Source organism: Lissotriton vulgaris, chromosome 7 (assembly GCF_964263255.1).
Source record: "Lissotriton vulgaris chromosome 7, aLisVul1.2, whole genome shotgun sequence".
NCBI classification, from domain to species: Eukaryota; Metazoa; Chordata; class Amphibia; order Caudata; family Salamandridae; genus Lissotriton; species Lissotriton vulgaris.
Genome location: NC_141695.1, coordinates 1,365,067,203 through 1,365,091,635, shown reverse-complemented (window position 1 = coordinate 1,365,091,635; position 24,433 = coordinate 1,365,067,203). Strand labels below are relative to the sequence as shown.

Below are 24,433 nucleotides of genomic sequence, written 5' to 3'. Positions count from 1 at the left end.
GGCTGCCATCCGGCACAGTTGCGCTTAATTTTCTGCTAGTTCTAGTTTTTATCCACAAAATTGTGAACATCCCCTAGAAAGTCTTGCGAGGGCAGCTACTTTCTGACGTCATCCCGCTGAGTATTTCATTAGAACGCCTACCACCACGAATCTTGTAGATACGGGAAGTAGCTGTTTGTTTCTTTTCTCAGATCGTTAGAAGCTTGTATTTCCAAATATTCTGCTCCGAGGTAAGATTGGTCGATTTACATATGTCTCGGGTGGGTTGTACTGTTGTTTTTGTATGCGTATCATCATGTTCTTTGAGCTCATGCCTGACATCGCATCAGACGTGATTTGGGAGCTGTTAGTCACATACCTTATTACTGTGACATTGTTCTGTGGTTTGCCCGCGCGCGCCGTTTTGTCATTCGTTTTTTTTCTCCGTCCTTGCTTTCAGACAGATTATTTTCTTACAGCAGTGGTGTTTAACTCTCTCGTCAGTATATGGTGATGAAGTGTCTTTGGGGCTTAATGCAGTGGTGGGGCTCCGCGTGTTAGTAGTGTTGGCGTGTCCTTCGTCCAGGGTCGGATTGGCAAGGCGGGCATTCGGGAAACGGCCGAAGGGCCGTTGTCTCAGTGCCCTCTGTGGGCCGGTTTTTTTCTCCCCTTTTTCAGTTCACAGAGAGTGCTCTCTGCTATCTGCTCTCTGTGAACTTGGGAAGGGGAGAACAAAAAAACGGCCCACAGAGCGCACGGAAACAGAGACAGAAATGAAAGCGCTTCACTGTGTGCCATGCAGTGATTATTAGCTGTGGCCTCACTTCACCCCCTGCCCCTGAAAAGCAATCACGCCAAGGGTGGGCTGGGGAGCGGTGATTGTCTGCGAAAATCGGCCTCCCTGGGGGCCAGGTGTTGCTCAGGCCTTGAGCCATTTCCACCTCGGCCCCCCTGGGGCCCACGCAGCCGAGAAACGGTGTTAATCTTAACACCTCGCACACAGCCCCTCAGATTCAGGGCACAGTGGGCGAGGAAGAATGGGTCTGGCTGTGGGGGCTAGGTGATGTTTTGAACTCCCACCATCTTCTCCTCAGCCTTCCCCTGTCTACCATTGTGCTCCCCTGCCAAGACATTGCCCTGGGGCCTGGAGGGCTGGGGAGGGCTGATTAATTTACTAATTGCAGGGGCCATTCTGCTGTTCATGTGCTCTTGAGCTAAGTAGGTTAGTAATAGCAGGGGCTTCCCTTCCTTTCAGGTGCTCCTGCACTGAAGTTCTTGAATAATTTTGTGACAGAAAGGGGCCTTGCTGTTTTTTTAGTTGCTCAGCATGTAGGCCATTGTCACCTTGGGCCTGTGTCCTGCGCAAGAACAGTATCCTCCCACTTTCATTCCTTATCTTTGCATAGGCATAGGTGGCCTAACGCCAGAGTTGCAGAGATGGGGATTCAAGTTTGAATCCCAGGGTCTGCTCAACAGCCTGTGATTCTGGGCAGATCACTTCCTCGCCCAGGCCCTTAAATAAAAAATTAGACCATGTGTACTGTAATTGGTACTCATGAATAGAACTCAAATAGCCTTTGTCTTGGGCTGAATTTACACTACATGAAACTGTCAAATGGTAAGAAAATTATAAAAAATAACCATTTGTTCATGCTTTATGATTCTGCAAAGGGACCATGATAATTAAAGAGGACACTTTATAAAAACATGTCCATATTTTTAACACAGCTTTTCCGATACAAAATTTCCATTTCATGTGCCAGTTAACAATTTAACTCTATTTTAAAGGCCTAATCCAAAATGCAGACAAGGGGCATATTTCTCTATATGCCAAAAATATCATTTAGTAAGTTTTGGTTAGTTTTTTTTTTGTAGTTTGTAGGTCATTCTGACAGTAAACACCCATTATCCCGAATCTTTCTTGCCGCATACCATCACTCCGCATACTTTTATTACGAATCTACTAGGACTCCGCAATGCCGTTATAACGCATGGCATTACATTTTATATGCTTTTACCACGCATACATTTACAACGAAACTCGTAAATGCATGAATGATAAAAGCATGTTTTTTTGTATATGTTAGGATAAGGTAAGTATGGGTATATAGGGTATATGTTTTGGGGTTCTGAGGTATATGTTTTAGGGTGATTGGGTATTTTAAGGGTTCAGGGATAGTTTTGGGGTACTGGGGTATTTTTAGGTTTCAGGACTAGGTTTTGGTTTTGGGGTACAGGGGTATTTTTAGGGTGAAGGGATAGGTTTGGGTTTTGGGGTACAGGGGTATTTTTAGGGTTCAGGGATGGGTTTGGGTTTTGGGGTACAGGGGTATTTTTAGGGTTCAGGGATAGGTTTGGGTTTTGGGGTACAGGGTATTTGTAGGGTTCAGGGATAGGTTTGGGGGTACAGGGGTATTTTTGGGATTCAGGGATAGGTTTGGGTTTTGAGGTACAGGGGTATTTTTGGGATTCATGGATAGGTTTGGGTTTTGAGGTACAGGGGTATTTTTAGGGTTCAGGGATAGGTTTGGGGTTTGGGGTAAAGGGGTATTTTTAGGGTTCAGGGATAGGCTTGGGTTTTAGGGTGCAGGGTGTATTTTTAGGGTTAGGATGGGTTATGATTATGGGGTGCAGGGGTATTTAAAGGGACCATGGTGGGATTAGTTTTTAGGGTATTGCACAACTTTTTCTGGTTGGTTGTGTTTTGTTATCATGCATGTGGGCCCCAGAACGTGCTTCAGAGTTGGTGCTACATAATGTGTCTTACACATGGAGGACATGCGAAAAATTGTGAGGGATTGTTACACGGTTGGAATATTTAAAACCAATAGCACTAGTTGTTTGCAGGTCTCTTGTACCATGATTCAGAGAACAGAGTGTGTGTATTGCTTCTTCTATATAAGGAGGAAAATATTAGATTTCCTCCAATGGAATGGTGAAAATCCTCAGAACATCGCATTGGTTTTCATTGTTGCTGAAAGAATGGCATAAGTAAACATAACTAAAGCTACAATTGCAAACACAATGCCCGTATGGTTTATTGTGATATTGTGTGCTAGCTCACAAAACAACAACCAAATCACCCTTACCACTAAAAATGTGAGAAATAGGCAGGTTGCACACAGAATTCCACGTCAAATGTTGTTGCAATTTAATGTACACAATTTACCCAAGGAATGATTTTGCAGCATTATTCCAGATTGTATTACATTATGATATAGGCCTGAACATAGGTGCTCACAAACATTTTGCCAGGAGCAACAACATCTGGTCTGAGTTATGACCAAGAGCTATGTTGATACCAGATGAGTTGCAGTTGGGGGTAAGGTGAGTGTAAGGGAAGTGAGGCATATACATCTAGTTTCTGAATTGCACAATGTGATACCAACAACTTGGCATTAATACTGGTTTCGTATCTTAATCAGATCATGTGATCCTAGGCAATTGTTTTATTTCACTCCCCATGGCCCAGACTTTAAGGCAGCAACAGATATGAATAAAACTGTGTTTTTTGTATATAGACATCACCTGCTGACTGTGAAATAAATGTATGACTAGATTGTACAGATACATTTTTTCAGCATTCTTTACACCCCAGACTGCCTTTTCCTCGTTTGTGAATTCTTACTTTTGTTGTTACATGTTCTATTCCCAGAGATTCCAGTCTTACCCTTTCTCCTTGACTTTGTACTAGATTTCTGGTTTATGTGATGATTAGAGTCTAGGACATAGCTGGTTAGGAAAGAGTATCCAACGACATTGTGCAGGGCGTTAAGACTGCAAGTAAGTATTCAGTTATCTGAACTGCAGTGCTCCTAGTCTTTACCAATGTTACTTGCTCTGTAAGCTTTAAAAGGCTTAATTTACTAAATATGTGTCTACAAATTAGACCTCAAAGAGTAACCAAATGGTGTTTCATGAAAGGGCATGCCCCTCGAATGTGGGCCACGCCCCTTAAATATAGGCAACGCCCCTTAAATGTAGGCCACGCCCCTTAAATGTAGGCCACGCCCCCTTAATGTGGGCCACTTTTTCGTCAGTGCCCGGGCCAAATTGTGATCCCAATCCGACCCTGCCTTCGTCTGTAGAACAAGCCTCGCCTTGTGCAAATTGTGGTCCTTCAATCACAAGAACCGCACACGTGCCAGTTTTTGGCGTATGAAATTTATTGTGTACGTTTAAAAAAAAAAAAATTGTCAAACTAGTCCTCTGACTAGAATGGGGAGATCCAGTTATGCACAGCTGTTTTGAGAGCAAGGGCACCTATCGGCACCCTTGCCTGTGTGTCTGGAGGAGAATTTCAGGCAATTGGGAAGCCTCCTCCCATATTTTTTTTAATTTGTTTTTCCTGATTTATATGTGCCCTCTAATTCCACCGTATAAATGTAATCTGTAGTGCAACGTAGTGTTTCATGCAAATGGGAATGTGTTAGCGCCCGACACCTGCTTATTACGAAATGTATCCAATGTTTAATGATTTTGTTATTCTTACTGATGAAATGCAATTGACCCTTAATGCACCGTCATATCTAAATGGCGTTTTGGAGTGTTGATGAACGTTAATTAAAGAGTGGGTGGCATCGGCGCGAATTAATTCCAATGGTATACGGCGCTGTAATATGCGTGTGTGTGTTCCACAGCGTAGCTTTTACTCGTTATGTTTGATAAATATGGAAACAAAATGTGGCTCGTGGCATGTCGCATTAGTGGATTGGTCTCAACATAGGGCCGCCCGCCCCTTATGATGTATAAATGTGGAGGTTCCTCCACCCTCAACCGCCGGAAGTTGGTTTAATTTCCATGCACATTTGGCTTTCAAAAACTCGTTTATAGGACATTACGCACTTTGGCTAGACAGGGTCTGTTTCTTAACGGACCGGACCTCTCCAGCCCATTTGAAGCCCCTCTCGACCCCGACACCTGCTTGTCTTCACAGGAGTGCGCCGGCGCCTCGACGCAGGTGTTCCTGTTGGCAGTGGTTGGGATGCTGGGCACAACTGGTAGAGTCCCGACAGGCTGTGTCGCAGGGGGCTCTGCCTATCGTCATATGTAAGATGCAAATCAGAGGCCCCCTCACCTCTAAACCCCTGAATTGTGAGGAGGGGTGAGGGATGCTCGGGTGGAATACCAACCTCGTGACGTCACGGACGGGCCCCTCCTCCCGGGCCCGGCGGGGGTTCTCGCTGGCACGCGCGGGGGATTCCCCCATCTGTTGCTTGTCAGCTTCCCAGGGTCGGAGCGCTGCAGGGGAGGAGGGTCGCAGATCCGTGAAGCGGACCACTGTGCGTCCCGTCGCGGGGGAGGAGTGCCCTGAGTCTGCCAGCGCTAGGTGCCAGGCTCTGCTCTTCGCCTCGGTGGCACACATCCCTCTGCCACCAGGTCCACCAGCTGCCTCTCTCCGCCTTCCCGGGGCCAATGTGAGTACAGAAAAGTTATGGAGCAGAAGTGATGGGAACTGAGGGTGGTGGGGAGGAGGTGAGGAAGAGGGGAGGGGAGGGGGAGAGTGAGCCGAGCATACTCCGAGTGCTTCTTGTGCAGGAGTGAGGGATATAGCTTAGCTTGGTCGTGAACACTGCTGCTGCACATGGCATACCCCAGGTGGATATCCATTAGTGCAGCCAGTGCAGTGGCACCAGGGGCCAGAAGCCTGATTATTGGAAGGAGGCTGAGGAGGTTTGGCAATGGAACAAGTGTGTACCGAAGTGGATTACTTTGTATGCAGTGTCAGGTGAACAGTACTGTGCGCATACATGCGTACACTATGGAAAACGTATGCACCTCTGAAAGGCAGCTGGGGGTCAGCGCATCACATGTCAAGATCAGGCTGACCCTGCCCCAGCTCCGCCGCAGTGTCTCAGAGCTAGCGCTCTCTTGTACAATCTCCCTGTTAGCTCGCTTCTCCACCTCTGCTCTCTCGTTCTTTTTTCGTGTACCCTCCATGACGTCCTGCTCACTTGACTATAGAAATCCCCCTCCCACCTATAAACGGCTGCACAACTTTTCTTTAATTCTGAGAAGTGCTGAAGCGGGAACTTATGACCTCAAAAAGAATACTAAACAATGCCGCATGAAAGGGGGATCGGACCACTGCCCAGGATGCCAACGCCTCCTACGTGCAGCGTTGACTTCTGTGGTCCAATTGATCTCACCATTCCACTCTTTAACCACACGTTCCCAGGCCTATTGGAAGCGGCCTTAACAAATGTCCGAGATATGATGAAGACCGAGGCCTGTGTGTGTGTGTGTGGAGGGGGGCTCTCTGTGTGTGGGGTGGGCTCTCTGTGTGTGGGGTGGGCTCTCTGTGTGTGTGTGGGGCTCTGTGTGTGTGTGGGGGGGCTCTGTATGTGTGTGTGGGGCTGTGTGTGTGTGTGTGGTGGGGGCTGTGTGTGTGTGTGTGTAGGGCTCTTTGTGTGTGGGGGGCTCTGTGTGTGTTTAGGGGGGCTCTGTGTGTGTGGAGCTCTGTGTGTGTGTGGGGCTCTGTGTGTCTGGGCTCTGTGTGTGTGTGGGGCTCTGTGTGTGTGGGGCTCTGTGTGTGGGGGGGCTCTGTGTGTGTGGGGGGCTCTGTGTGTAGGGGGGGGCTCTGTGTGTGGGGCTGTGTGTGTGTGGGGCTCTGTGTGTGTGGGGGCTCTGTGTGTGTGTGGGGGGCTCTGTGTGTGTGGGGGCCCTCTGTGTGTGTGGGGGGGGCTCTGTGTGTGTGGGGCTGTGTGTGTGTGGGGGGGGGCTCTGTGTGTATGTTTGGGGCTCTGTGTGTGGGGGGCTCTGTGTGTGGGGGGGCTCTGTGTGTGTGGGGGGGCTCTGGGTGTGGGGGGGCTCTCTCTGGGTGTGTGTGGGCTCTGTGTGTGTGTGTGGGGCTCTGTGTGTGTGTGGGGGGGCTCTGTGTGTGGGGCTCTCTGTGTGTGTGTGGGTGCAAATGCAATAGGTCTCGCATATGCAAGCGATTAAGCTATTGGCAATATAAATGAAAATGCCATTTATTTATGATTTTAAAAAATAGAAAAGAAAAAAAAAGAAATGTCATGAGCAATGCCAATAGCTCTACCTTTAATAATGCTGAGACCATTGCATTGTAAATGCTTGCTTCTGTTTCAGTCCGAGACTGCAGCTCTCCCTCACTTATTCACCTCCTCTATCTCCGAAGGCGATGCTTTAGTCAAATGAGCTATTTGGGGCTTGAAGGTATTTGTGATCTGCAGGTTACAGGGATCTCTTTCACAGGTGTATTAACCCCTCTAGTCGTGGATTGAACTCGCAGGCAGCACGCCAACCTCTTAAGCAAGAGCCATAACGAAATGACAAACATCTATCACAGCAGTCAGTCAATGCGGTTAACCCGATGAGCTTTTTACTACAGTGTTTCTTGACCTCTGACTACCGTCAACTTCTACTGAATCATCACTGGAATGCGGTAACGCCACCGAGTTATTATTGGAAGCTGGGACCCCTGTCCTAAGCAATATCTATGATCTTGAACTTGAAAACAATACACAAAAATACAAAAAACAAGTATAAAGCAAAAATGCTCAAATATTGAAATATATTTTTTAATTCACAATCAAATATGAAGTTTTCACATTTTCAATGTTGCTTCTTGATTTTTTTACACCTAATTAATTTGGATGTATTCATTTTAATATTATGTAATTATGTTACACAGTTGCGGGACCCCTGAGCAGGCTTTGCGGACCCTCAAGGTCCTCGGACCACAGGTTACGGAACACTGATTTGCCGGGTTTGAGATGCACCTGTGATGAGCAGGCGGCACCCAGAGCTAGGCAGCAGGTGCATTCGACCTCGGAGATGCTCCATTGGTTGGCTGGAGGCCCGCTGCTCTACATCAGTGCTTTGGAATTTCCTAGGAAGTTATTTGAAAGGTGCCTGCGATGTGTGTGTGCGGGGGGTTAAGGATTCTGGCCGTGACCGTTCCTATTCCCTCGCCTTGGCGCCCCTCTCTGTGGGGGGGGGGGGGGGTGGCCTCTCCCCTTATTTCTGTAAGGGATCCTGTCACTTGACATCACGGTGGTGGAATTTCAAAGGAATGGCAGGGGGCGGGGGATTAGGGGCGGAAGCGGAGGCCTGCCAAGTCCAGAGGAGGGATTACAGGCACATGGCTGGGGGAGGGAGTGTTTAGTTAAAGAGACCAGGCGGGCGGAGAGTTTCAGGAGAGACGCCCGGGCTTGTGGGAGCAGCATGGAGATCCTGACAGGTACGCGAATAATGCGATGTTTACTTTCCCCCACGAAAACAACAAGATGTGTGCTTGTCGCGGTGTCTAACCGCGTGGGTGGTGGGGAGGAGCGGAGGCAGGCGAGAGGCGGTGATATTTATTCACCTCACGCGTTTCCCCGGCTCCTTCCTAAATTTGGACGACAGTGCCTTCTTCGCATCACTTTAGATCTGGCCTTAAGTAACTAGAAACCAAAAGTTTTAGACAGACTCCAGTCAGCATCCTTCCGGAAGTGTTTAAGTTACCGGCTCAAGTACCATCGGCGGGTCACGGGGTTTGGTCCTGAAAAGGATTATTTGTGTGATCGCTTCGCCTGCCGCGGGGATTTTTGTACAAAAGTTAATATCCAATGAGATAACTCGGCGGGTTAATGCCGATCGCTGGTCTTCTGTGGCGGATGACTGTGTCCACGCTGTATTGTAGAATCCACTCCGACCCCACAAAACACAATCGAACCTGTCTGCTGTTATGCAGGTAGGGTTCACACAGACACGCACAATAAGTGTAGGGGCACACTACCTTCCCTTTCATACCTCCTTCGCTTCCTTGAAGTTGAGGTACTGGGAGGGGTACGTCCATACATTCCTTGCTCCTGCGAACATTCCATCCTGGTCCAACCCCTCTCCGATTGTGGGTGACCTTGCATTCATTCGCATAGGCATCAAATCCCCTGTACTGTCCAGCACAGACCGGATATATCAAGTGGTGACAAAGAAGTCAATGTTTTCCAAACTCCCAGAAATCACTCTGTCAGGTATACAGTTTGTTTCACTTCATCGTTTCTTCATCACTTTTCTTTTGGCTCTCTGTTCTGGCTAAAGACCATTAAACAACGGGACCACACGCGAATCCTAACTACAATATTTTTCATTTGCTAAAGCCTTACAGAAGTTGACCAATTATGTAACCAGATGTATGTTGCGCAAAGAGAATACCTATCCTTCATAACTATAGTAAGAGAAGCGGTTCTTGGGCAGAATCTTCTCCTGACGCATTACTTTTTCCTTTTCGCCTGGCATTCTCCCAATTGTACCAGAGGAAGGTGCATTCTGCCTGTACCTCTCATAGTAGTGCTTCACAAACTTTTAAGAACCACAACCCAATTTTTAGAACCACAAAGTTTCGCGACCCATCTAGCTTTAATGGACATAAGGCGCAAATTTTTTGATTGTGACAAAAGCATCCTGTGGTAGAGCACATTTTTCATTGCAATAGCCACTTAATTTGCACAGACATACAGGTTTACTGATAAAAATATATTGCATACACATGATAATGTGTGGAAATTGGGATTTAGTTAATATTTATTACTTGTGCATCACCAACTGTCTTCCGACTTTAAAGCTTTGTTTCCATCACATTTCAGAATTACCAAAAAAGTGCTTCATTTTTGCTTTCCTAACTGCTGAATGTGTGAAGTTAATTCACAGGTATTTAAATGTTGTTGTGTGTCATAAATAAGATGACATCCTACAACCTTTCCTTTCATACGCTCTGTACCCCAGCAAGATTGTCGTATAATTCTCTTTACTTTTCTGACTCCAACATGATCATTTTTAGCGTTTTCCTTTCTGCCGTCGGCCAACGGCCATCGCGAGCACTACCTTGGTAGTGCTGCGCACGTCCGTTGGCCGACGCGGCCCCGCCCACATAATAGAACCCCCCGCTCGGTGGCGAAATTATCGCCGCCGTAAACGGGTTAAACAACAGTCCCCATGTTAAAAACCACCAATTTGTCAGAAATATAGCCTGACATTTGAACTCTGTCTTTGAAGCACAGTAAATGTGATAAAATAAATGCAGAATATAAAGACATTTTTATTTATTGCTTGACCTATCACAATCCACCAAAAACACCTCTGGGTCGAACCACAGTTTGGGGACCACTGTCTTAGAGGATAGCAGCATCTAATCCTCAATTTCCAATATATGACTCTGGTTTACCCACATCAATTGTTTTTTAAAAGCTCTTAAATTAGTTTTTCACTACTCCATGGTCTACCTCTACTGTAGGATAGCATTGGCGTTACCTTATAACATTTAATAAGCAGTAATTTCAAAATAGGAACAAGTAGCCAGTTCATGTTTGGTGTCTCTGGAACTGTAATTTAAAATCCTAACTTATGGCGAAGTAGTCATTTTAAAATTACAAGTTTGAAAATGCCACTTTTGAAAGTTCCCATTTTCCTGCCTTAGCCATTATTGCCTGTAGCCTGTACCTGGGTCAAATGACTGGTTAAAGCTGATAGTTAAGCTTTGTGTATTCCTCCTAGAAAGCCATACACAATAGGGAGAGTAGGTGTGCCCGGATGGGCAATCACTGGCAGGATGGGCACAGTCCCACTTATACTTGAATAGGCTCTGTCCTGCCTCCAAACAAAGGGCTGCATACCCCCTGTAGTTAGTCTGGAACCAGGACAGGGAAGGCAGAACACCTAGAGACTTGAAAGGGAAACATCTAGAAGCTTCTCCCCCACTTCAAATGCACAACTGGGTATAAATACGAGAGCTCAGACACCACTACTTCAGTACACCTCTGGACCTGTGGATACTCTGCCAGGGGGAAGGACTGCTGAGCTGCTGAAGGACTGCCTCCTAAATTAACTGCTTCTGTTATTAAATGTGGTAAAAGCTTGCAATGTATTGTATGTACTGTATCTATTGAATCTGTCATTGAACTTTAAAGCCTTTCCTATGAGCTAAAATGTGTTTAAAATACCCCCAACATATTCTTTTTACATATGGCGAGTCGAGTCCTGCTTTGTGTAATATTTTCCAGGCACTATCGTGGAGTGTACCTCAGATGTTAGATTCTTTTTTGGACAAAAAGTAAATTAAGATTATTCTGTGTTCATATGCGAAAATAAAATACCCCTGAATACTTGCTTAGGTTGAGAGATAAAAGGGTTCAGGGTTTTGTTGCTGATGTTGGTAGGGACAATATCACTACAACCTTTACCCTAATGAGAAAAGTGCTGAACCCAGACAATCTGTGATTAAGCAATATCAAGCTGTATGGCATCTTTATTATGTTTCTTTATGTTGAATTGCCACTGGAATGATGCTTCAAGATATACAAGCTGTCAAGAGGATGAGGCAGAACTGGTACACAGATGGTGTACCCATCACAGCCATGGCATTTTGAAGAGGATGTTACAATATCTCCTATTTTCCCATTGGTGATGGTGCTCAAGTAGTCCTTTTGTTAGACTTTAGAAGCAACATGATGTAATTAGCAGTCAGTGTGTGTTATATGATGTGTTTACTTTTACTGACATGACATTTTAGTGGCTGGTTTATAGCTTTTTGTTTAACAAGGGTTCTCGTTGTCTCTATCGCAGACAACTGGCTATTCTTGAATTGCCTTTGAAAAATAATTTGTTCTACTTTTCTCTCTTGATGACGTTGTTGTATTTACAGCTTTTTTGTATTGACTATGTAAAGGCGTCTGTGCATATAATGTTTCTTACAACTGTACTGAATATACTGGCCTGTTGTTAATATTGTGTTGTTTATATCTTATAAGCATACCACCTACAATGTAAACTTCCATTACCTTTCATAATACTCTTTTCTGAGATTACAACCTAACTCTACTAAGGCAGTGTGTTAAACAACATAGGGTCCCTTCTTTCAGTTTCCATAATGTACTAGCCTAAGAGGTTGCTTAATTATCATATTTCTTTCTAAGACAGCTTGGAGGAACATATACAGAGTTGCCCAACCATTACTATACAATACACCTTAACAGAATCAAGACTTTTTCGCTTTGTCAGTGCTTGTTCCATGCACAGTGCTCTCATTAATGATGTCATGTCAGATGTTGCATTGATGTTCTCACTTTTGTCGTAGAATGTCATGATTGATGTAAAATGCTAGGGTATGAGTTATAGATACTTCAGATAATTATAATTGGTGAACTTCAGTGGTTTTGATGAGTTTAAAATGTAATGTTTCAACTGACCCTTTCAGTTAAATATGATGTTACTTTAACCTTTGTTTTTTTTCTATTAATTTCTAAAAAAAAATCACGTAAATTAATATTTTAATACCATACCCAACTAGGCCAACCCAGCACCGTACATGGGGCTGACCCAAAACCTGGGTGTAGGGCAGGGCCTGGGTCTAACCAGTGTGGGCAGGCAACCCTCCTGCCTTGCACAGCCTTTGGCTATGTGCCGGGTGGGGTTGGCCCCAGGCCCTCTGCCCAACCCCCTGTGGGTGGCCAACCACCTGCCTTGCAGGGCCTTCAGGGTTGGCCACAGGGTTTGTTCTGGCCCTGCGTCTAACCACCTAGGGCAGCAAAACCCTGGCACCCTCAGCCTTCGGCTGTGCTCAGCTTAGGGTTATCCAAAGGGCCTAGCCTGCTGCCAGGCCGTGAACCCAAATCCCCACAGGCCACCAACCCCCTGCCGGGTCTTAGGCCATGCCCAGCTTGGGGTTAGCCATAGGCCAGGCCCTGCACCCTTCTCCGGTGGGCTGCCAATCCTCCGCCATGCACAGCCTTCGGCCAGGCAGATCATGAAGTTGGCCGCAGGGGAAGGACTGTGGCCAGGCCCTGCACCTAATCCTACAGGCTGCCAATACCCGTTTCTTCATGGCCTTGCAGTGCCCCAAGGCCCACCTGTTTTTTTTTCTCTCACAGTACTACGGTACTACTGAAACATTACATGGGCCTTACTGTACTATTGCAGTGCCGCAAAAAAAATCTTTTTAATTTGACCTTGGGGTATATCCCTTTGGACCAGGGGGTCAGGATAGCCCTCTTTTTTCTTATTTTTATTTATTACTTTACGACACAGGCAGATGAAACATCCTCTTTATGTTGCGGCCAGCCAATCAGATCGTGTGTTTGACCTTACATCACTGCAATAGCATTGAGGGAGTTCCACCCAGTCAGTCTGATGGCATGTTTCCAGCTTGCCGTACTCCACAGATATATTGACAATTTAACTGCTTCACAAGATAGCTATATATTTTGAACCTTCATTTCTCAAAAACGACTGAACAGATTTATACCAAATAACAAAAAGCACGCTTGCAAGATCAAGATCTAGTTTTCTACCATACTTGGTGTCATTCTGTTGAGCCACTTTGGCGGTAGCAGTGTCTAAAGTTCCTATGAGAAATTGCAGTGTATGAATCCTTTTTTTTTTTGTTTGATTTTTATTTTGGGATAATTGTTTGTGAACATTTGTCAAACGATGACAACATTTTTATCAACTCGGTTTCCTATAACTACATAGTGGTGACTGCCACTGTGTAATGATAGACACCACCAGAATCTTTGCTCAAGGAAGATTTATTTTCGCATTATGCCAACAAATACCCAACGCGTTTCGGCGTAAACGCCTTGATCACGGGTTAGTTCATTGTTTTTACATGAAAATATTTAAACACAAAGTGAAAGTGCACGTGACAGAAACAAATGACAGTGAAAGTGGACTAGTCTTCACAACAAAAGAAAACTGTCGGCCATCTTATAATGGTCATAAGGCCAGTACATTTGCCAAAGCAGCATAATGCTCAGTGAGTTAACGCCCCAGTTATGCCAACCTCTTTATGGGGGATACGATGATGATTTGCTGAATACCACGTTACAAAGGGTTGAAGGCATCTCAAGAGAAAGTTTATTGAAAGAAAAATTAAAGGGACAGAAAGATGTAAAAGTAACACAGTTCAGTATGATAACCACTTTCTGAAACAATGCCAATGACCGTACCAGAATATTGAGAGGAAACTGGCATATCTTAAAAACAGATAATGTTATAGGATCGGACATACCATTGACATCTAAAATAACTTTTAAAAAGCAAGATCATTGAGAGACTGCCTAGTACATAGCCATTTGGGGGTCAAAAGCCAATGTGACAAGCACCCTTAGAGAAACTATGGGGGTTTACCCTTGCGGTAAATGCAAGGCATGTCTTGGCAGCAGAAGAACACTCACATACAATGTACCTGGATTTAAAAAATCCATAACGATAAAAAAGTTTTTGACATGCAACACTGATAGCAATAAGGATCTATTGCGGTTCTTTGGAATCGACTATGTACCACCTAACGTACGAGGAGGAGATAGAGTGCTCAGATTAAGAAGGTTAGAATTGAGGTATATAATCGATCTGTAGACAAAGATTCCAAAAGGGATGAATGGTGGGGAGGAATTGGCAAACATTTGGGAGACTAGGTATGCTGGTTTTTACATGAATGTGGTAATGATTCATATTCACATGATTATGTTTAATGGATTCTTTAAATTTAATTTAAAACCTGTCTCATTATGAAAAAGTGTATACGTTTTAACCAAAAAGATTGGTTTGACGTATATGCCACTCTAACTGTAAGGTGACGGAATTACATACCGGTACGCAGCTTAATTTTTGTGCTTATCTTAAAGGTGTATCTGTACAGTAGCTATAGCCAATACATGGCTTAATTATGAACGAAAATGGTCGCCTAATGGCAGGAGATGTTTATCGTCAAATGTGGTATTTAAAAACTTTGGTGCGATGCAATTTGTTTATTAATAAATCAATCGACATGCAGCATGGGGATTATGTAATGTTGATGTCAATGCGAGTAACATTACCTGTAATAGGGGATATCCATATGCGAATGGGAGAAATGCCAAGATGGCGCCCATGTTTGCAAGAGAACGTAATGATATCTGATATCCGTCGTTACTATGCTTGCTGATGTGAGTCATGTGATGATTTGTTGGATTTAAAAATGCACCATCTTTTGGCACGCATTTAAACATTTGAGTAAGGCGGATGCCCAAACGGGTCATATTTGCTTAAATAATAAATTATTAAGGATGGAAAACCCCTAAGAGTGCTTTCTTTCTCGGAGATATATTAGCAAGAAAACAGAGCGTGGATATATATATATATATATATCCCAAATGATGGGCAGTTCCGAGTGGTGACTGATGGGTATCTTTGACCATCTATTAGGGTGTCATTGATTACCATCTTCTGTAGGTCAGTTAGAAAGATTATAGGCTTTTGTTGAATGGCTGCACACACATGGCTGCACACACTATTAACCCACTTTCTTGTTAGACCCTCTGGTACTCTTTTGTTGTTACCCATTTATGTGTGGCCACCTTTTGAAAGCAGAGGGTGTAAATGATTTTCCCATTCATGATTAAGGCTTGGAGGGGGAGCCGAAACTTGTCGGATTGCGGTGTCATGCTGCGCATCTAAATGTTCAATAGAGCTCCCATATTTAACTTCCTGGAATCAGGCATACGGCGTTCTTACTTTTCAGGGAGAGTGTTCTGTGATATATATCTGCCATCCATTCACGCCCGCCGAGGTCGCCCTGTCCGGGTCGGGCAGTTCCACAAAACAGAGAAATGGTGTTTGCAATACATATATCTCAAAAGGTTGTCCTTGAACAAAAATGCACTCTCAAAACAGGTTCTCTTGTGGTTTATTTAAACAATGGCAAACCATGCAGATTACATCGGACAATTACTCTTCAGGCCTAATGTGTTTTTGGCTACCCGCCCTTGATGACAGGCCACTGTGTGATGGTTCTGCAAGGCTGTATCAAAGCAATGATTACCTTGTTAAGTACTAATTCCTCCCTCAAGTGGGCCTCCAGTGAGTTGTAAACCATACTGGTAATCGTAGTCTGTGGGTTTGCTCCATCAAACACAAATCCCAAACTGTGTCAATGCCCCAGTGGGCCTTCTGATGCCATCTTAATGGAAAACAAGGTTCACAACGCTGTCATTACATCGCAAGACTATTACAACGCGGTTGTTACAGCAACCGCGTGGTTAGTACGCAATGCATTTACATCACAAATCATTAAAACGACTTGTTGTAGGGAGCGCTGAGGTATTGGAATTGAATTCCAACATCTTCCCTACTGTTGTGCAAACTGGAATAGGAATAGTAAATAATACTACACAGCACGGAGACAGCACTCCTGTTTATGGTTGAGCATCTGCAGGCGGTGCTCGATGCGGGTCAAACGGCGGCGCTTGTTTTATTAGACCTGAGCGCCGCCTTCGACACCGTCTCGCATGGGATCCTCCTGCAGCGCTTTGAGGAGGCCGGCGTGACTGGCACCGCATTGCAGTGGTTCCGATCGTTTCTGGTGGATCGTTCTTTCTGTGTGGCTGCCCCGCCCCACCAGTCCAAATTCCATCCTCTGACGCTTGGGGTCCCGCAGGGGTCCTCGCTGAGTCCCACGTTGTTCAACCTATACGTGAGGCCGCTGGCTGAGGTTGTAAAGCACTGCGGTATGACCATGGTGTCATACGCGGATGATACTCAGCTAGCGGTCACGATCAGCGGGGATTCCGGGGCGGAAGCCCCAAGATTCCGAGATGGACTGCGGGCGGTGGCCAGTTGGATGACGTCCAACTGTCTCCAACTGAATGCCAAAAAGACAGAGATTATGGTCTTTGGCCAACAGACGGAACATTGGGGCGACACCTGGTGGCCACCTGAGTTGGGCCCCACCCCTACTCCGGTCTCGGAGATTAAAAATCTGGGGGTTTGGATGGACCCTACTCTTAGTTTTGTTGGCCATACTAAAAGAACTGCGGCCTCCTGCTTTGGAATTCTGCGCAACTTGAGACCTGCACTCAAATTCTTTGACGCTGCGACCCGTCAACTTGTGGTTCAGGCGACGGTGCTGTCTCGGCTGGACTATGCCAGCTCCCTTTTTATAGGGTTAAATCAGGCGAGCTCACCCGCCTCTAGCGAGTGCAAAATGCAGCCGCCAGAGCAGTAGTAGGCCTTCCTAGGCTCTCACACCCTGCGTGCCCTCCATTGGCTGCCTATTAGGCAGCGGATTCATTTTAAAGTGTTGTGTATGTCTTTTAAGATCTTAAAAGGTCCCTCCGCTCAGATACTTCACAATCTTCTGTGTTTCAGTTCAGTTCAAAAACCTTTATTTCGGTAAAAGTTTACCATAAAAGACAATCATATAAAACAATTCATTTAAATGATTTGTACAGTGAATTTGTAGAATTCATAAAAACTATACTGGAAGGAATCTTTATATAATAAAAACAGGTCCATACTCAGTCTATATTTTGAGGTATTTCCTTCTGATGGACCAGAAGGCGCCCAAATATTTGGCCATAGCGAACACAATGAGATCTGACAAGTCAGTTTTTAGGACTCTAAAGGCAGGTAGGCACTTCTTGAATCCCAGATTCCTACATAGGGGAACAATCCAGTGTCTACGAATCCCACAATAGACTGGACAGAAAAAAAGAATGTGGAGCTCACTTTCCTCCGAATTTCTACATGCTGGACAGGAACTACTCGAATCATGGCTCCATTTTGCTGTGAAAGTTCTAATGGGGAGAGTGCCATGTCTCCACTGGAGATATAATTTTCTCAATACAGTAGGATAAATTTTATCTAGAGTAAGTTCCATGTTGTAATTAACCTTGTGAGAGAAAAAGGAAGCTGTCAAGGACCCGGGATGTTGATGGTTGAGTATCAGGGATAATTTGAGTTCTCGGTATGACCTGGCTAGATCTTTTTTAGAGAGGGTGTGGCACATGTTCTGAGGGTCAGACCACATAGTTGAGAGACCTAAAGCCTCCAGTTCTAATTTGATAAATTTGAGCCATTTGATTTTTCCGGCACCTGGAGTGGCAAGAATCTCCCTTAGTCCTTCCCTGTAGCTGGCCAACTCAGGAGTTATCCATATTCTACGCCAGAAGGCCAGTGGGCGTAGAGCCAAGTCCTCATCAAGCGGGCATAGGCCAAGGTCCATCCTCAGGGGTATAATGGGGGTGCTCGGTGGTAGCCCAACAAGATTGCGAATACATTTATTTTCCACCTTCAGCAATTTTGAAGTATTTTCATGGCCCCAAAGTTCAGATCCATAGATTACAGCCCCCTTGGCCTGAGATTTGTAAATCTGTATTGGGGGGCTGATCGGCCTGACTGAGGATTTGTTGTTTGCCAAGAGCTTCATTATTCCTCCCGAGTGCTGGGTCAATTTCAATGCAGCTTTCTCCAGGTGGGAGATCCAGGTAAATTTATCATTTAGTACAATTCCCAGATATTCAAATGTTTTTACCCTTTCCAGCTTGGTATGTGTGATACTAGGACTGAAGTGAAATTTCTGTGGGGGGTTAAGGACCATGAATTTCGTCTTGGTGGTGTTGATTTCCAATCCATGGGCCTCACAGAAGTCCACAAAGCCATCCAAGGTACGCTGAATGCCGTTTGCCGACTTGGATAAAAGCAGTGTGTCGTCGGCAAACATGATGGCTGATACCCTCTCAGCGGCCAATTTCGGGGCATCAGAGTTGGGTATGCCCGCTAGGTGGGAGATTACCCCGTTGACATAGAGGCAAAACAGGGTTGGTGCAAGCACACAACCCTGCCTTACCCCCCTGCCAACGGGGAACTTCTCAGACAATTCTCCCATCCTGCCGCATCTAACTTGGGCATAATTACTGGTGTGGAGACGTATTATCATATTCAAGAGACCTTCAGGGACCCCCAGTTTATCAAGGACCTCCCACAGCTTATTCCTCGGGACCAGGTCGAACGCTGCCCTCAGGTCCACAAATACAGTATAGAGGCTGCCACCCTCCAGCTGTACTGTTTTCCAATATATCATGGCGAGGCGAAAGACCTGGTCCACTGTGGAGACCTTCTCCCTGAAGCCTGCTTGAAAGGGGCTAAGGATGTTGAAGTCCCTGATCCACTCATGAAGACGGTTCAACAAAAGCTTGGAGAATAGTTTCTGGGAAACATCGATTAGGCTTATAGGCCTATAGTTTACAGGGAGGAGGGGAGACCCCTTTTTGAAAATTGGCACTATTTCTGCCCCTAGCCAGGTGGAAGGGATTGGCAGACCTTTCAAAATGGAATTGAATAATACCCCAAAATACGGAGCCCAAACCTTAGGTTCATGCTTGTAAAGGTCGCCTGGGAGTCTGTCTAGGCCCGGCGCCTTCCCAGCAGACAGGGAGGAAATTGCCAGGGTGACTTCTTCTATACTGAAAACATCCATATCGGTTAGGGTATTTTTGATTTTGGGGGACTCTCCGACATCATCACTTCTTCCGCTATCTCTGCTATGTGGAAGGTATAAGTTTTTGAAGTGTTCCTCCCAGACGGATGGCGCTATACAGGCCTCGACTGCTGCAAGTGGTTCGGCCGAGCCATGCCTAACGATTTGCCAAAAAGTCCGTGAATCTTGGCAAGCGAGGGCAGCTAATATTTTTGTCCAGTTCTCCTCGTCCCATTCTATTTTTGCATTGTGGAGGAAAGATTTGTAGGCTACTCGTCTCTCCCTAATTGTGTTCGGAGTATCTCGTGCTTTCAGTGATTCTAACAGTAGGGTTTTTGCATCCCTGCAAGAGGCGTTGAACCAGGTTACTCTTCTCTTTTTTGGCTTACGTGGCTTAGTAACTGGGTTCAATACCTCTGCAAGATTAGTACATAGCTCCGAGTGGATATTAACAAGAACAGCCAATTGTGCCTGAGGGCCCGAACTACCCGTAATTTTAATCTCTGATTCGCTGGTTGGGTGGTTCATGCAGCACTCTACTTTTTCCAGGACAGGGGTAACTAGTGCTTAGATTCTTTCAATATTAGTGTGATTTTCCTGCAATTTGGTCCATTTTATTCTACGCCTATTGCTGGTTAGCACTAAGTCGGACTGTGATGGTGCATTAAGATCTACCTTATCTAATTGTCGATAGGGGATCTCAAATTTTAATGAAAGCAGGTTGTGGTCACTATCGTATCTATTGATAACTTTAAAATCTTTCACCCTCCTCCAGTCCCTGGTTGATACCATTATATAATCGATCCTTGACTCGTGACCCGGCCTGTTAAAAGTATTTTTAGGCGGGATATCACCCTCCATCCGTCCGTTGCACGCCCTCAAGGAGTGACTAAGAGTGGGGGACATTATCTGGATGGCGAGAGGGGAACATGCCTTGGTCACTGGATCTATCAAGGTAGGAATGTCCCATAGGTCATCCTCCTCGGCGGATATACCTTCCATGTAGACAGGGAGTGGTTCATATTGTTGATTAAAGTCACCACCTATGATTAAGGGGGAGGAAAAATTGTGTATATCTAGGAACTGTGCTAACTCTTCCACTGGGCCTGATGTTGCAGCTACCCCGACTGGCCTTGAATAGAAGTTAATCAGTACCAGCTTCCCTCCACATGGCCATTCCAGGGTGACACACTGGAATTCACAGGAATTAGTTTCCAAGTGTGTGGCCCTGCAGGCCAGATGGGACCCAATCCAGGTCGAAAGTCCTCCAGAAGGGCGGCCCTTTCCTCCCCATTTTGCTTCAGTGCTAAAGATAGCGAATCCCTGGCGGCTAAGTTGTTCTCTTGCCCATGTCTCTTGTAAGAGACATATGTCATAGCCCTCCACTAGATCTGTCCAGTCCGGGGTGTCTATTTTGTTAGCTAGCCCTGCCACATTCCATGACAGAATAGAAATTATGCCGTGGGCCTCTGGTATGCTTCTAGTGTCTAGTGTTGCGAGGCGCTCAAGAGCTACAGATTTCCCACACTGGTTGGATTGTGTTTCTATATTCCTGGGCGCTCTCTTCGCTCTTCGGATCGCGAATTAGCTGCAGTTCCTCGTTTCAAACGCAGCCGAGCTGGAGGACGCTCTTTTCGGGTGCGGGCGGCTGTGTTATGGAATGCCCTTCCATTTGAAATCGGGACCCTTGCCGACCTGCTTTCTTTCCGTAGAGCGGTCAAGACTTTTTTGTTCCTGTAGTCTGTTTCTTCTCAATCGCTTCTTTCTTTCAGTTATGTTGTGTGGCCTCCTTGTCAGGCGCCGGGACGCTCCTTCGCTGGAGCAGCTGTGCGCATAATAAATGCCATTAACATAACATAACATACTATTTCTAACTCGAGTGCTCCACCACATAGCAAGTCAATGTAAATGCATCACATACTAACTACGCAGTCGTTGTAATGACTGCGTTATAAAAGTACGCAATGTAATACATTGCGTTGTAATGTACTGAATTCAACTTGAGTCGACTATAAATTTTACATTGAAGTCCACACACTGCCATTCTATCTTTATGACTGGAGAACATAGTCACATGGACCTGTTTTTCAGTGCAGTGGTGCATATTCACATCTGGACACACTGTTCTTATATATAAAAGTTAGTCCTCAAATGAAAACGCACTCTCGAAACAGGGTCTTTTGTGGTTTATTTCAACAACAGCAAACTTAGCAGTGGAGTAGATTGTTGTTGTGTTGAGTGATGTAGAGTGTCGAAGAATGGAGTGACATAGAGTGGAGAGGTGTAGTGTAGAGTGTAGTATGAAGGAGTTCCATAGAATGGCATGGTGTGGAGTGGAGAGATGTAGAGTGGAGGGGCATAGTGTAAAATGGAGTAAAGTGTAGTATAGTGGAGTGTCCTAGAGTGTAGTAAAGTGGTGTAGTGCGGTGTAAAGTGGAGTGTGGTGTAGAGCAGGGTGTCATAGAGTGGCGTGGTGGAGAGTAGAGTGTAATAGAGTGGAGGGGCATGGAGTAGGGTGGCATAGAGTGAAGTAGATTGTTGTAGAGTAATAAAATGGAGTGACATAAAGTGGCGGGTCATAGCGTAGAGTGGGGTAAGTTGGAGTAAAGTGGAGTGCCATAGAGTGGAGTAAAGTGTCATAGAGTGGAGTAAAGTGGGGTACAGTGAAGTGTCGTAGAGTATCATAGAGTGGCATATGGAGGACTAGAGAGGCCATGAGTGAGGTGGCATAGAATGGAGTTTTGTAGAGTGGAATGGAGTAGAGTGTCATTGACTGGAGTGTCGTAGAGTAGCTTAGAGTGAAGTGGCATAGAGGCAAGTGGCACAGAATGGAGTAGAGTGGATTGGAGTAGGGTAGAGTGGCATAAAGTGGAATAGTGTAGATTGGAGTTGTGTAAGTTTGCATAGAGTGGAGGATAGTTTGACTGATAACACTATACAGCTCACAAATCCTATTAAAATATTTGTTTCCGAATTTCAAAAAGAGTGCTTTATTTGTGCTTTCCTAATTCTGATATATTCTGAAATATCTGCAGAGTTCATTTACAGAGATTAAAATGTTGTTGTGTGCTAAAAAAAAATACCATTGTACAGTCTTCTTCCAGTACTTAGCATGATTTTCATATCCATCCTGTTAGATTTGGGGGTCTCCAGTTGGCAGAGGTAGGTACTTTTGACCAAATAGGGACCCTTGCGTCTAGTCAAGGTAAGGGGCTACACTCCTATAATAGCCCCTGCTCACCCTCTTGGTAGATTGGCACGAGCAGGCAGGCTTATCTCAGAGGCAGTGTGTAAAGTTTTTGTGAACACATACAGTAATACAGTGACAACACTACAGATGGACACTTCACAGGTTGTTTTATAAAAATAAGTATTTTTATATAGACTTAACACAGTACCAAATGACAAAAATCCACAATACTGTACTCAAGATATGCTTAAAAATAAGTTGTTCACTTAAAATCAGTCTCTAGTAACCGATAACTCCAACGTGAATTATCACAACGTCGTGACAGGAGAAATCCCAAAGTACGGGTCTGACCGCGAGGTGCGTGGCGACGGGCCTGGTGTCAAACAGACCCCCAAAGAACAGTACCTTGGAAAAGTGATGAAAAACAAAGACAGCTGACGATGTCAGGGAGGTGCAGCTTTGTTGGCGCTTTGCCGCAAAGGTTCCTTACGACCCTAGGGGAGGTGTAGACTCGGTTCCTTACTGCAGTGCAAGGGAGGTGAGAGAACGGTTCCTTACTGCCTCGGGGAGGTGACGTCATGATGGCCCCGAAACCACGGTTCCTTATGATGTTGTGCTGTCGATGGATTCTTGGTCACCCACGTCGAGGATCGGCTCCGTTATGTCATTGTCCGCTTCGTAATCGATGCGGCTCAGCAGCAGGGGTCAGGACCACGGCACAAGTCAGACCAGCGCTCAGGGCTTCGGGCAGGTTACGGCATCGCTCACTGGCGTCTATGTAGTGCTGCCGGCGTCAGGTCTTCAGTGCAAGTCGGAGCAGCGCTCACGGCTTTGGTGCAGGAGGCGGCGTCGCTCGCCAGCATCGGTGTTGCAAGTTCCTTCTGCAGCAGCTAACACCGCAGTTCTAGAGGCAGGCAAGCAGAAGGGGTGAAGTATTGTATCCCTGAGACTTCAGGCAGGAGGCAAGCTCAAGTTCAAGCCCTTGGAGATTTTCCTCAAGATGATGAAAGCACACTCAGTCCTTTTTCTCCTTTCTTTGGCAATGAAGCAACCACTGCAGGACAACCCCAACAACACGTAGTATAGGGGTAGTCTCCTCCTTCAGTGTCCTGGTTCTTCTCCTTAGCAAACGTTTGTCTTGATTCCCAGAAGTGATCTAAAGTTCTGGGGTATGGGCCCCAATATTTATACTACTATTCTCTTTGTTCTCTGAAGGCAGATAGAGTCTGTACCTCGTCCGAACCAGTTCTGGTCCATCCTGGAGCACTTTGTTGACGAGACTCCTTCTTTCTTTTGACAGTGTGGGCCAGGGACATCAGACGCACCACAGGAGGTGGAGACAGCATTGTGGAAGGAGGGCACAGTCCTATCCAGGTCGCAGGTGCTCCCCTCCCACCACTCTACATGCAGATGGGTCTATTCAGCCCTGTGCTGACTCTCCCTGTCTCCTGGAATCCCCCAGCCCCTGTCACTCACAAACCAGACCAGGAATACACAACCTAGCAGAGGCAGGCTTGGATGGTTAGGCAAGGAAATATCTACTTTCTAAAAGTGGTATTTTCAAACACAGAATGTTAAAACCAACTTCACTAAAAGATGTATTTTATCATTCGAGTTCAAGCATACTAAACTCGAATTTCTACCTAGTTCCCTGAGTCAGTTAGGATTATAAGATGTTATAATCATACTGCCTATTCTGGCCTATGGGGAACAGGTAGCCTTGCAATAGTGATAAACTAAAATGGCTGTAATTCACTATCGGGACATGCCACACACATCAGAGCATGTCCTATTGTTGGAAAACAAGGCAGTATCTGTGAGACCTGCACAAATAGCATGACTACATTTGTCCTTCACTGGGAAGCAAGCACCCAATTGTAGTGCCTGACTCTCAGAGGGTAGCGTTGCAGAGCAGTATGAGGCTTACTCAAGGGAGGTGGTGTGGGCTAGTAATCGCCATTTGCAGGTGCGCCGAGTTCACACTCAATAATTGATTGTCCAGTCTGTACTTTGCTTTATAAAAGTAAGAG

General features: G+C 45.5%; 1 protein-coding gene across 6 annotated transcripts in view; it reads left to right on the top strand.

Moving 5' to 3' along the window:
• Window positions 1–8,065: 8,065 nt before the first annotated feature.
• LOC147703710 (cardiotrophin-1-like) overlaps window positions 8,066–24,433 on the top strand; it is a 238,109-nt gene continuing 221,741 nt past the window's right edge. For 3 of the 6 annotated variants that reach the window (XM_086928953.1, XM_086928951.1, XM_086928950.1), the window contains exon 1: window positions 8,066–8,182. In XM_086928953.1, coding sequence (XP_086785079.1) covers window positions 8,167–8,182 — 16 coding nt within the window. In that variant the 5' untranslated portion in view covers window positions 8,066–8,166. The remainder of the gene's footprint in view (window positions 8,183–24,433) is intronic. The other 3 variants (XM_086928952.1, XM_086928949.1, XM_086928948.1) reach the window with 1 other exon arrangement.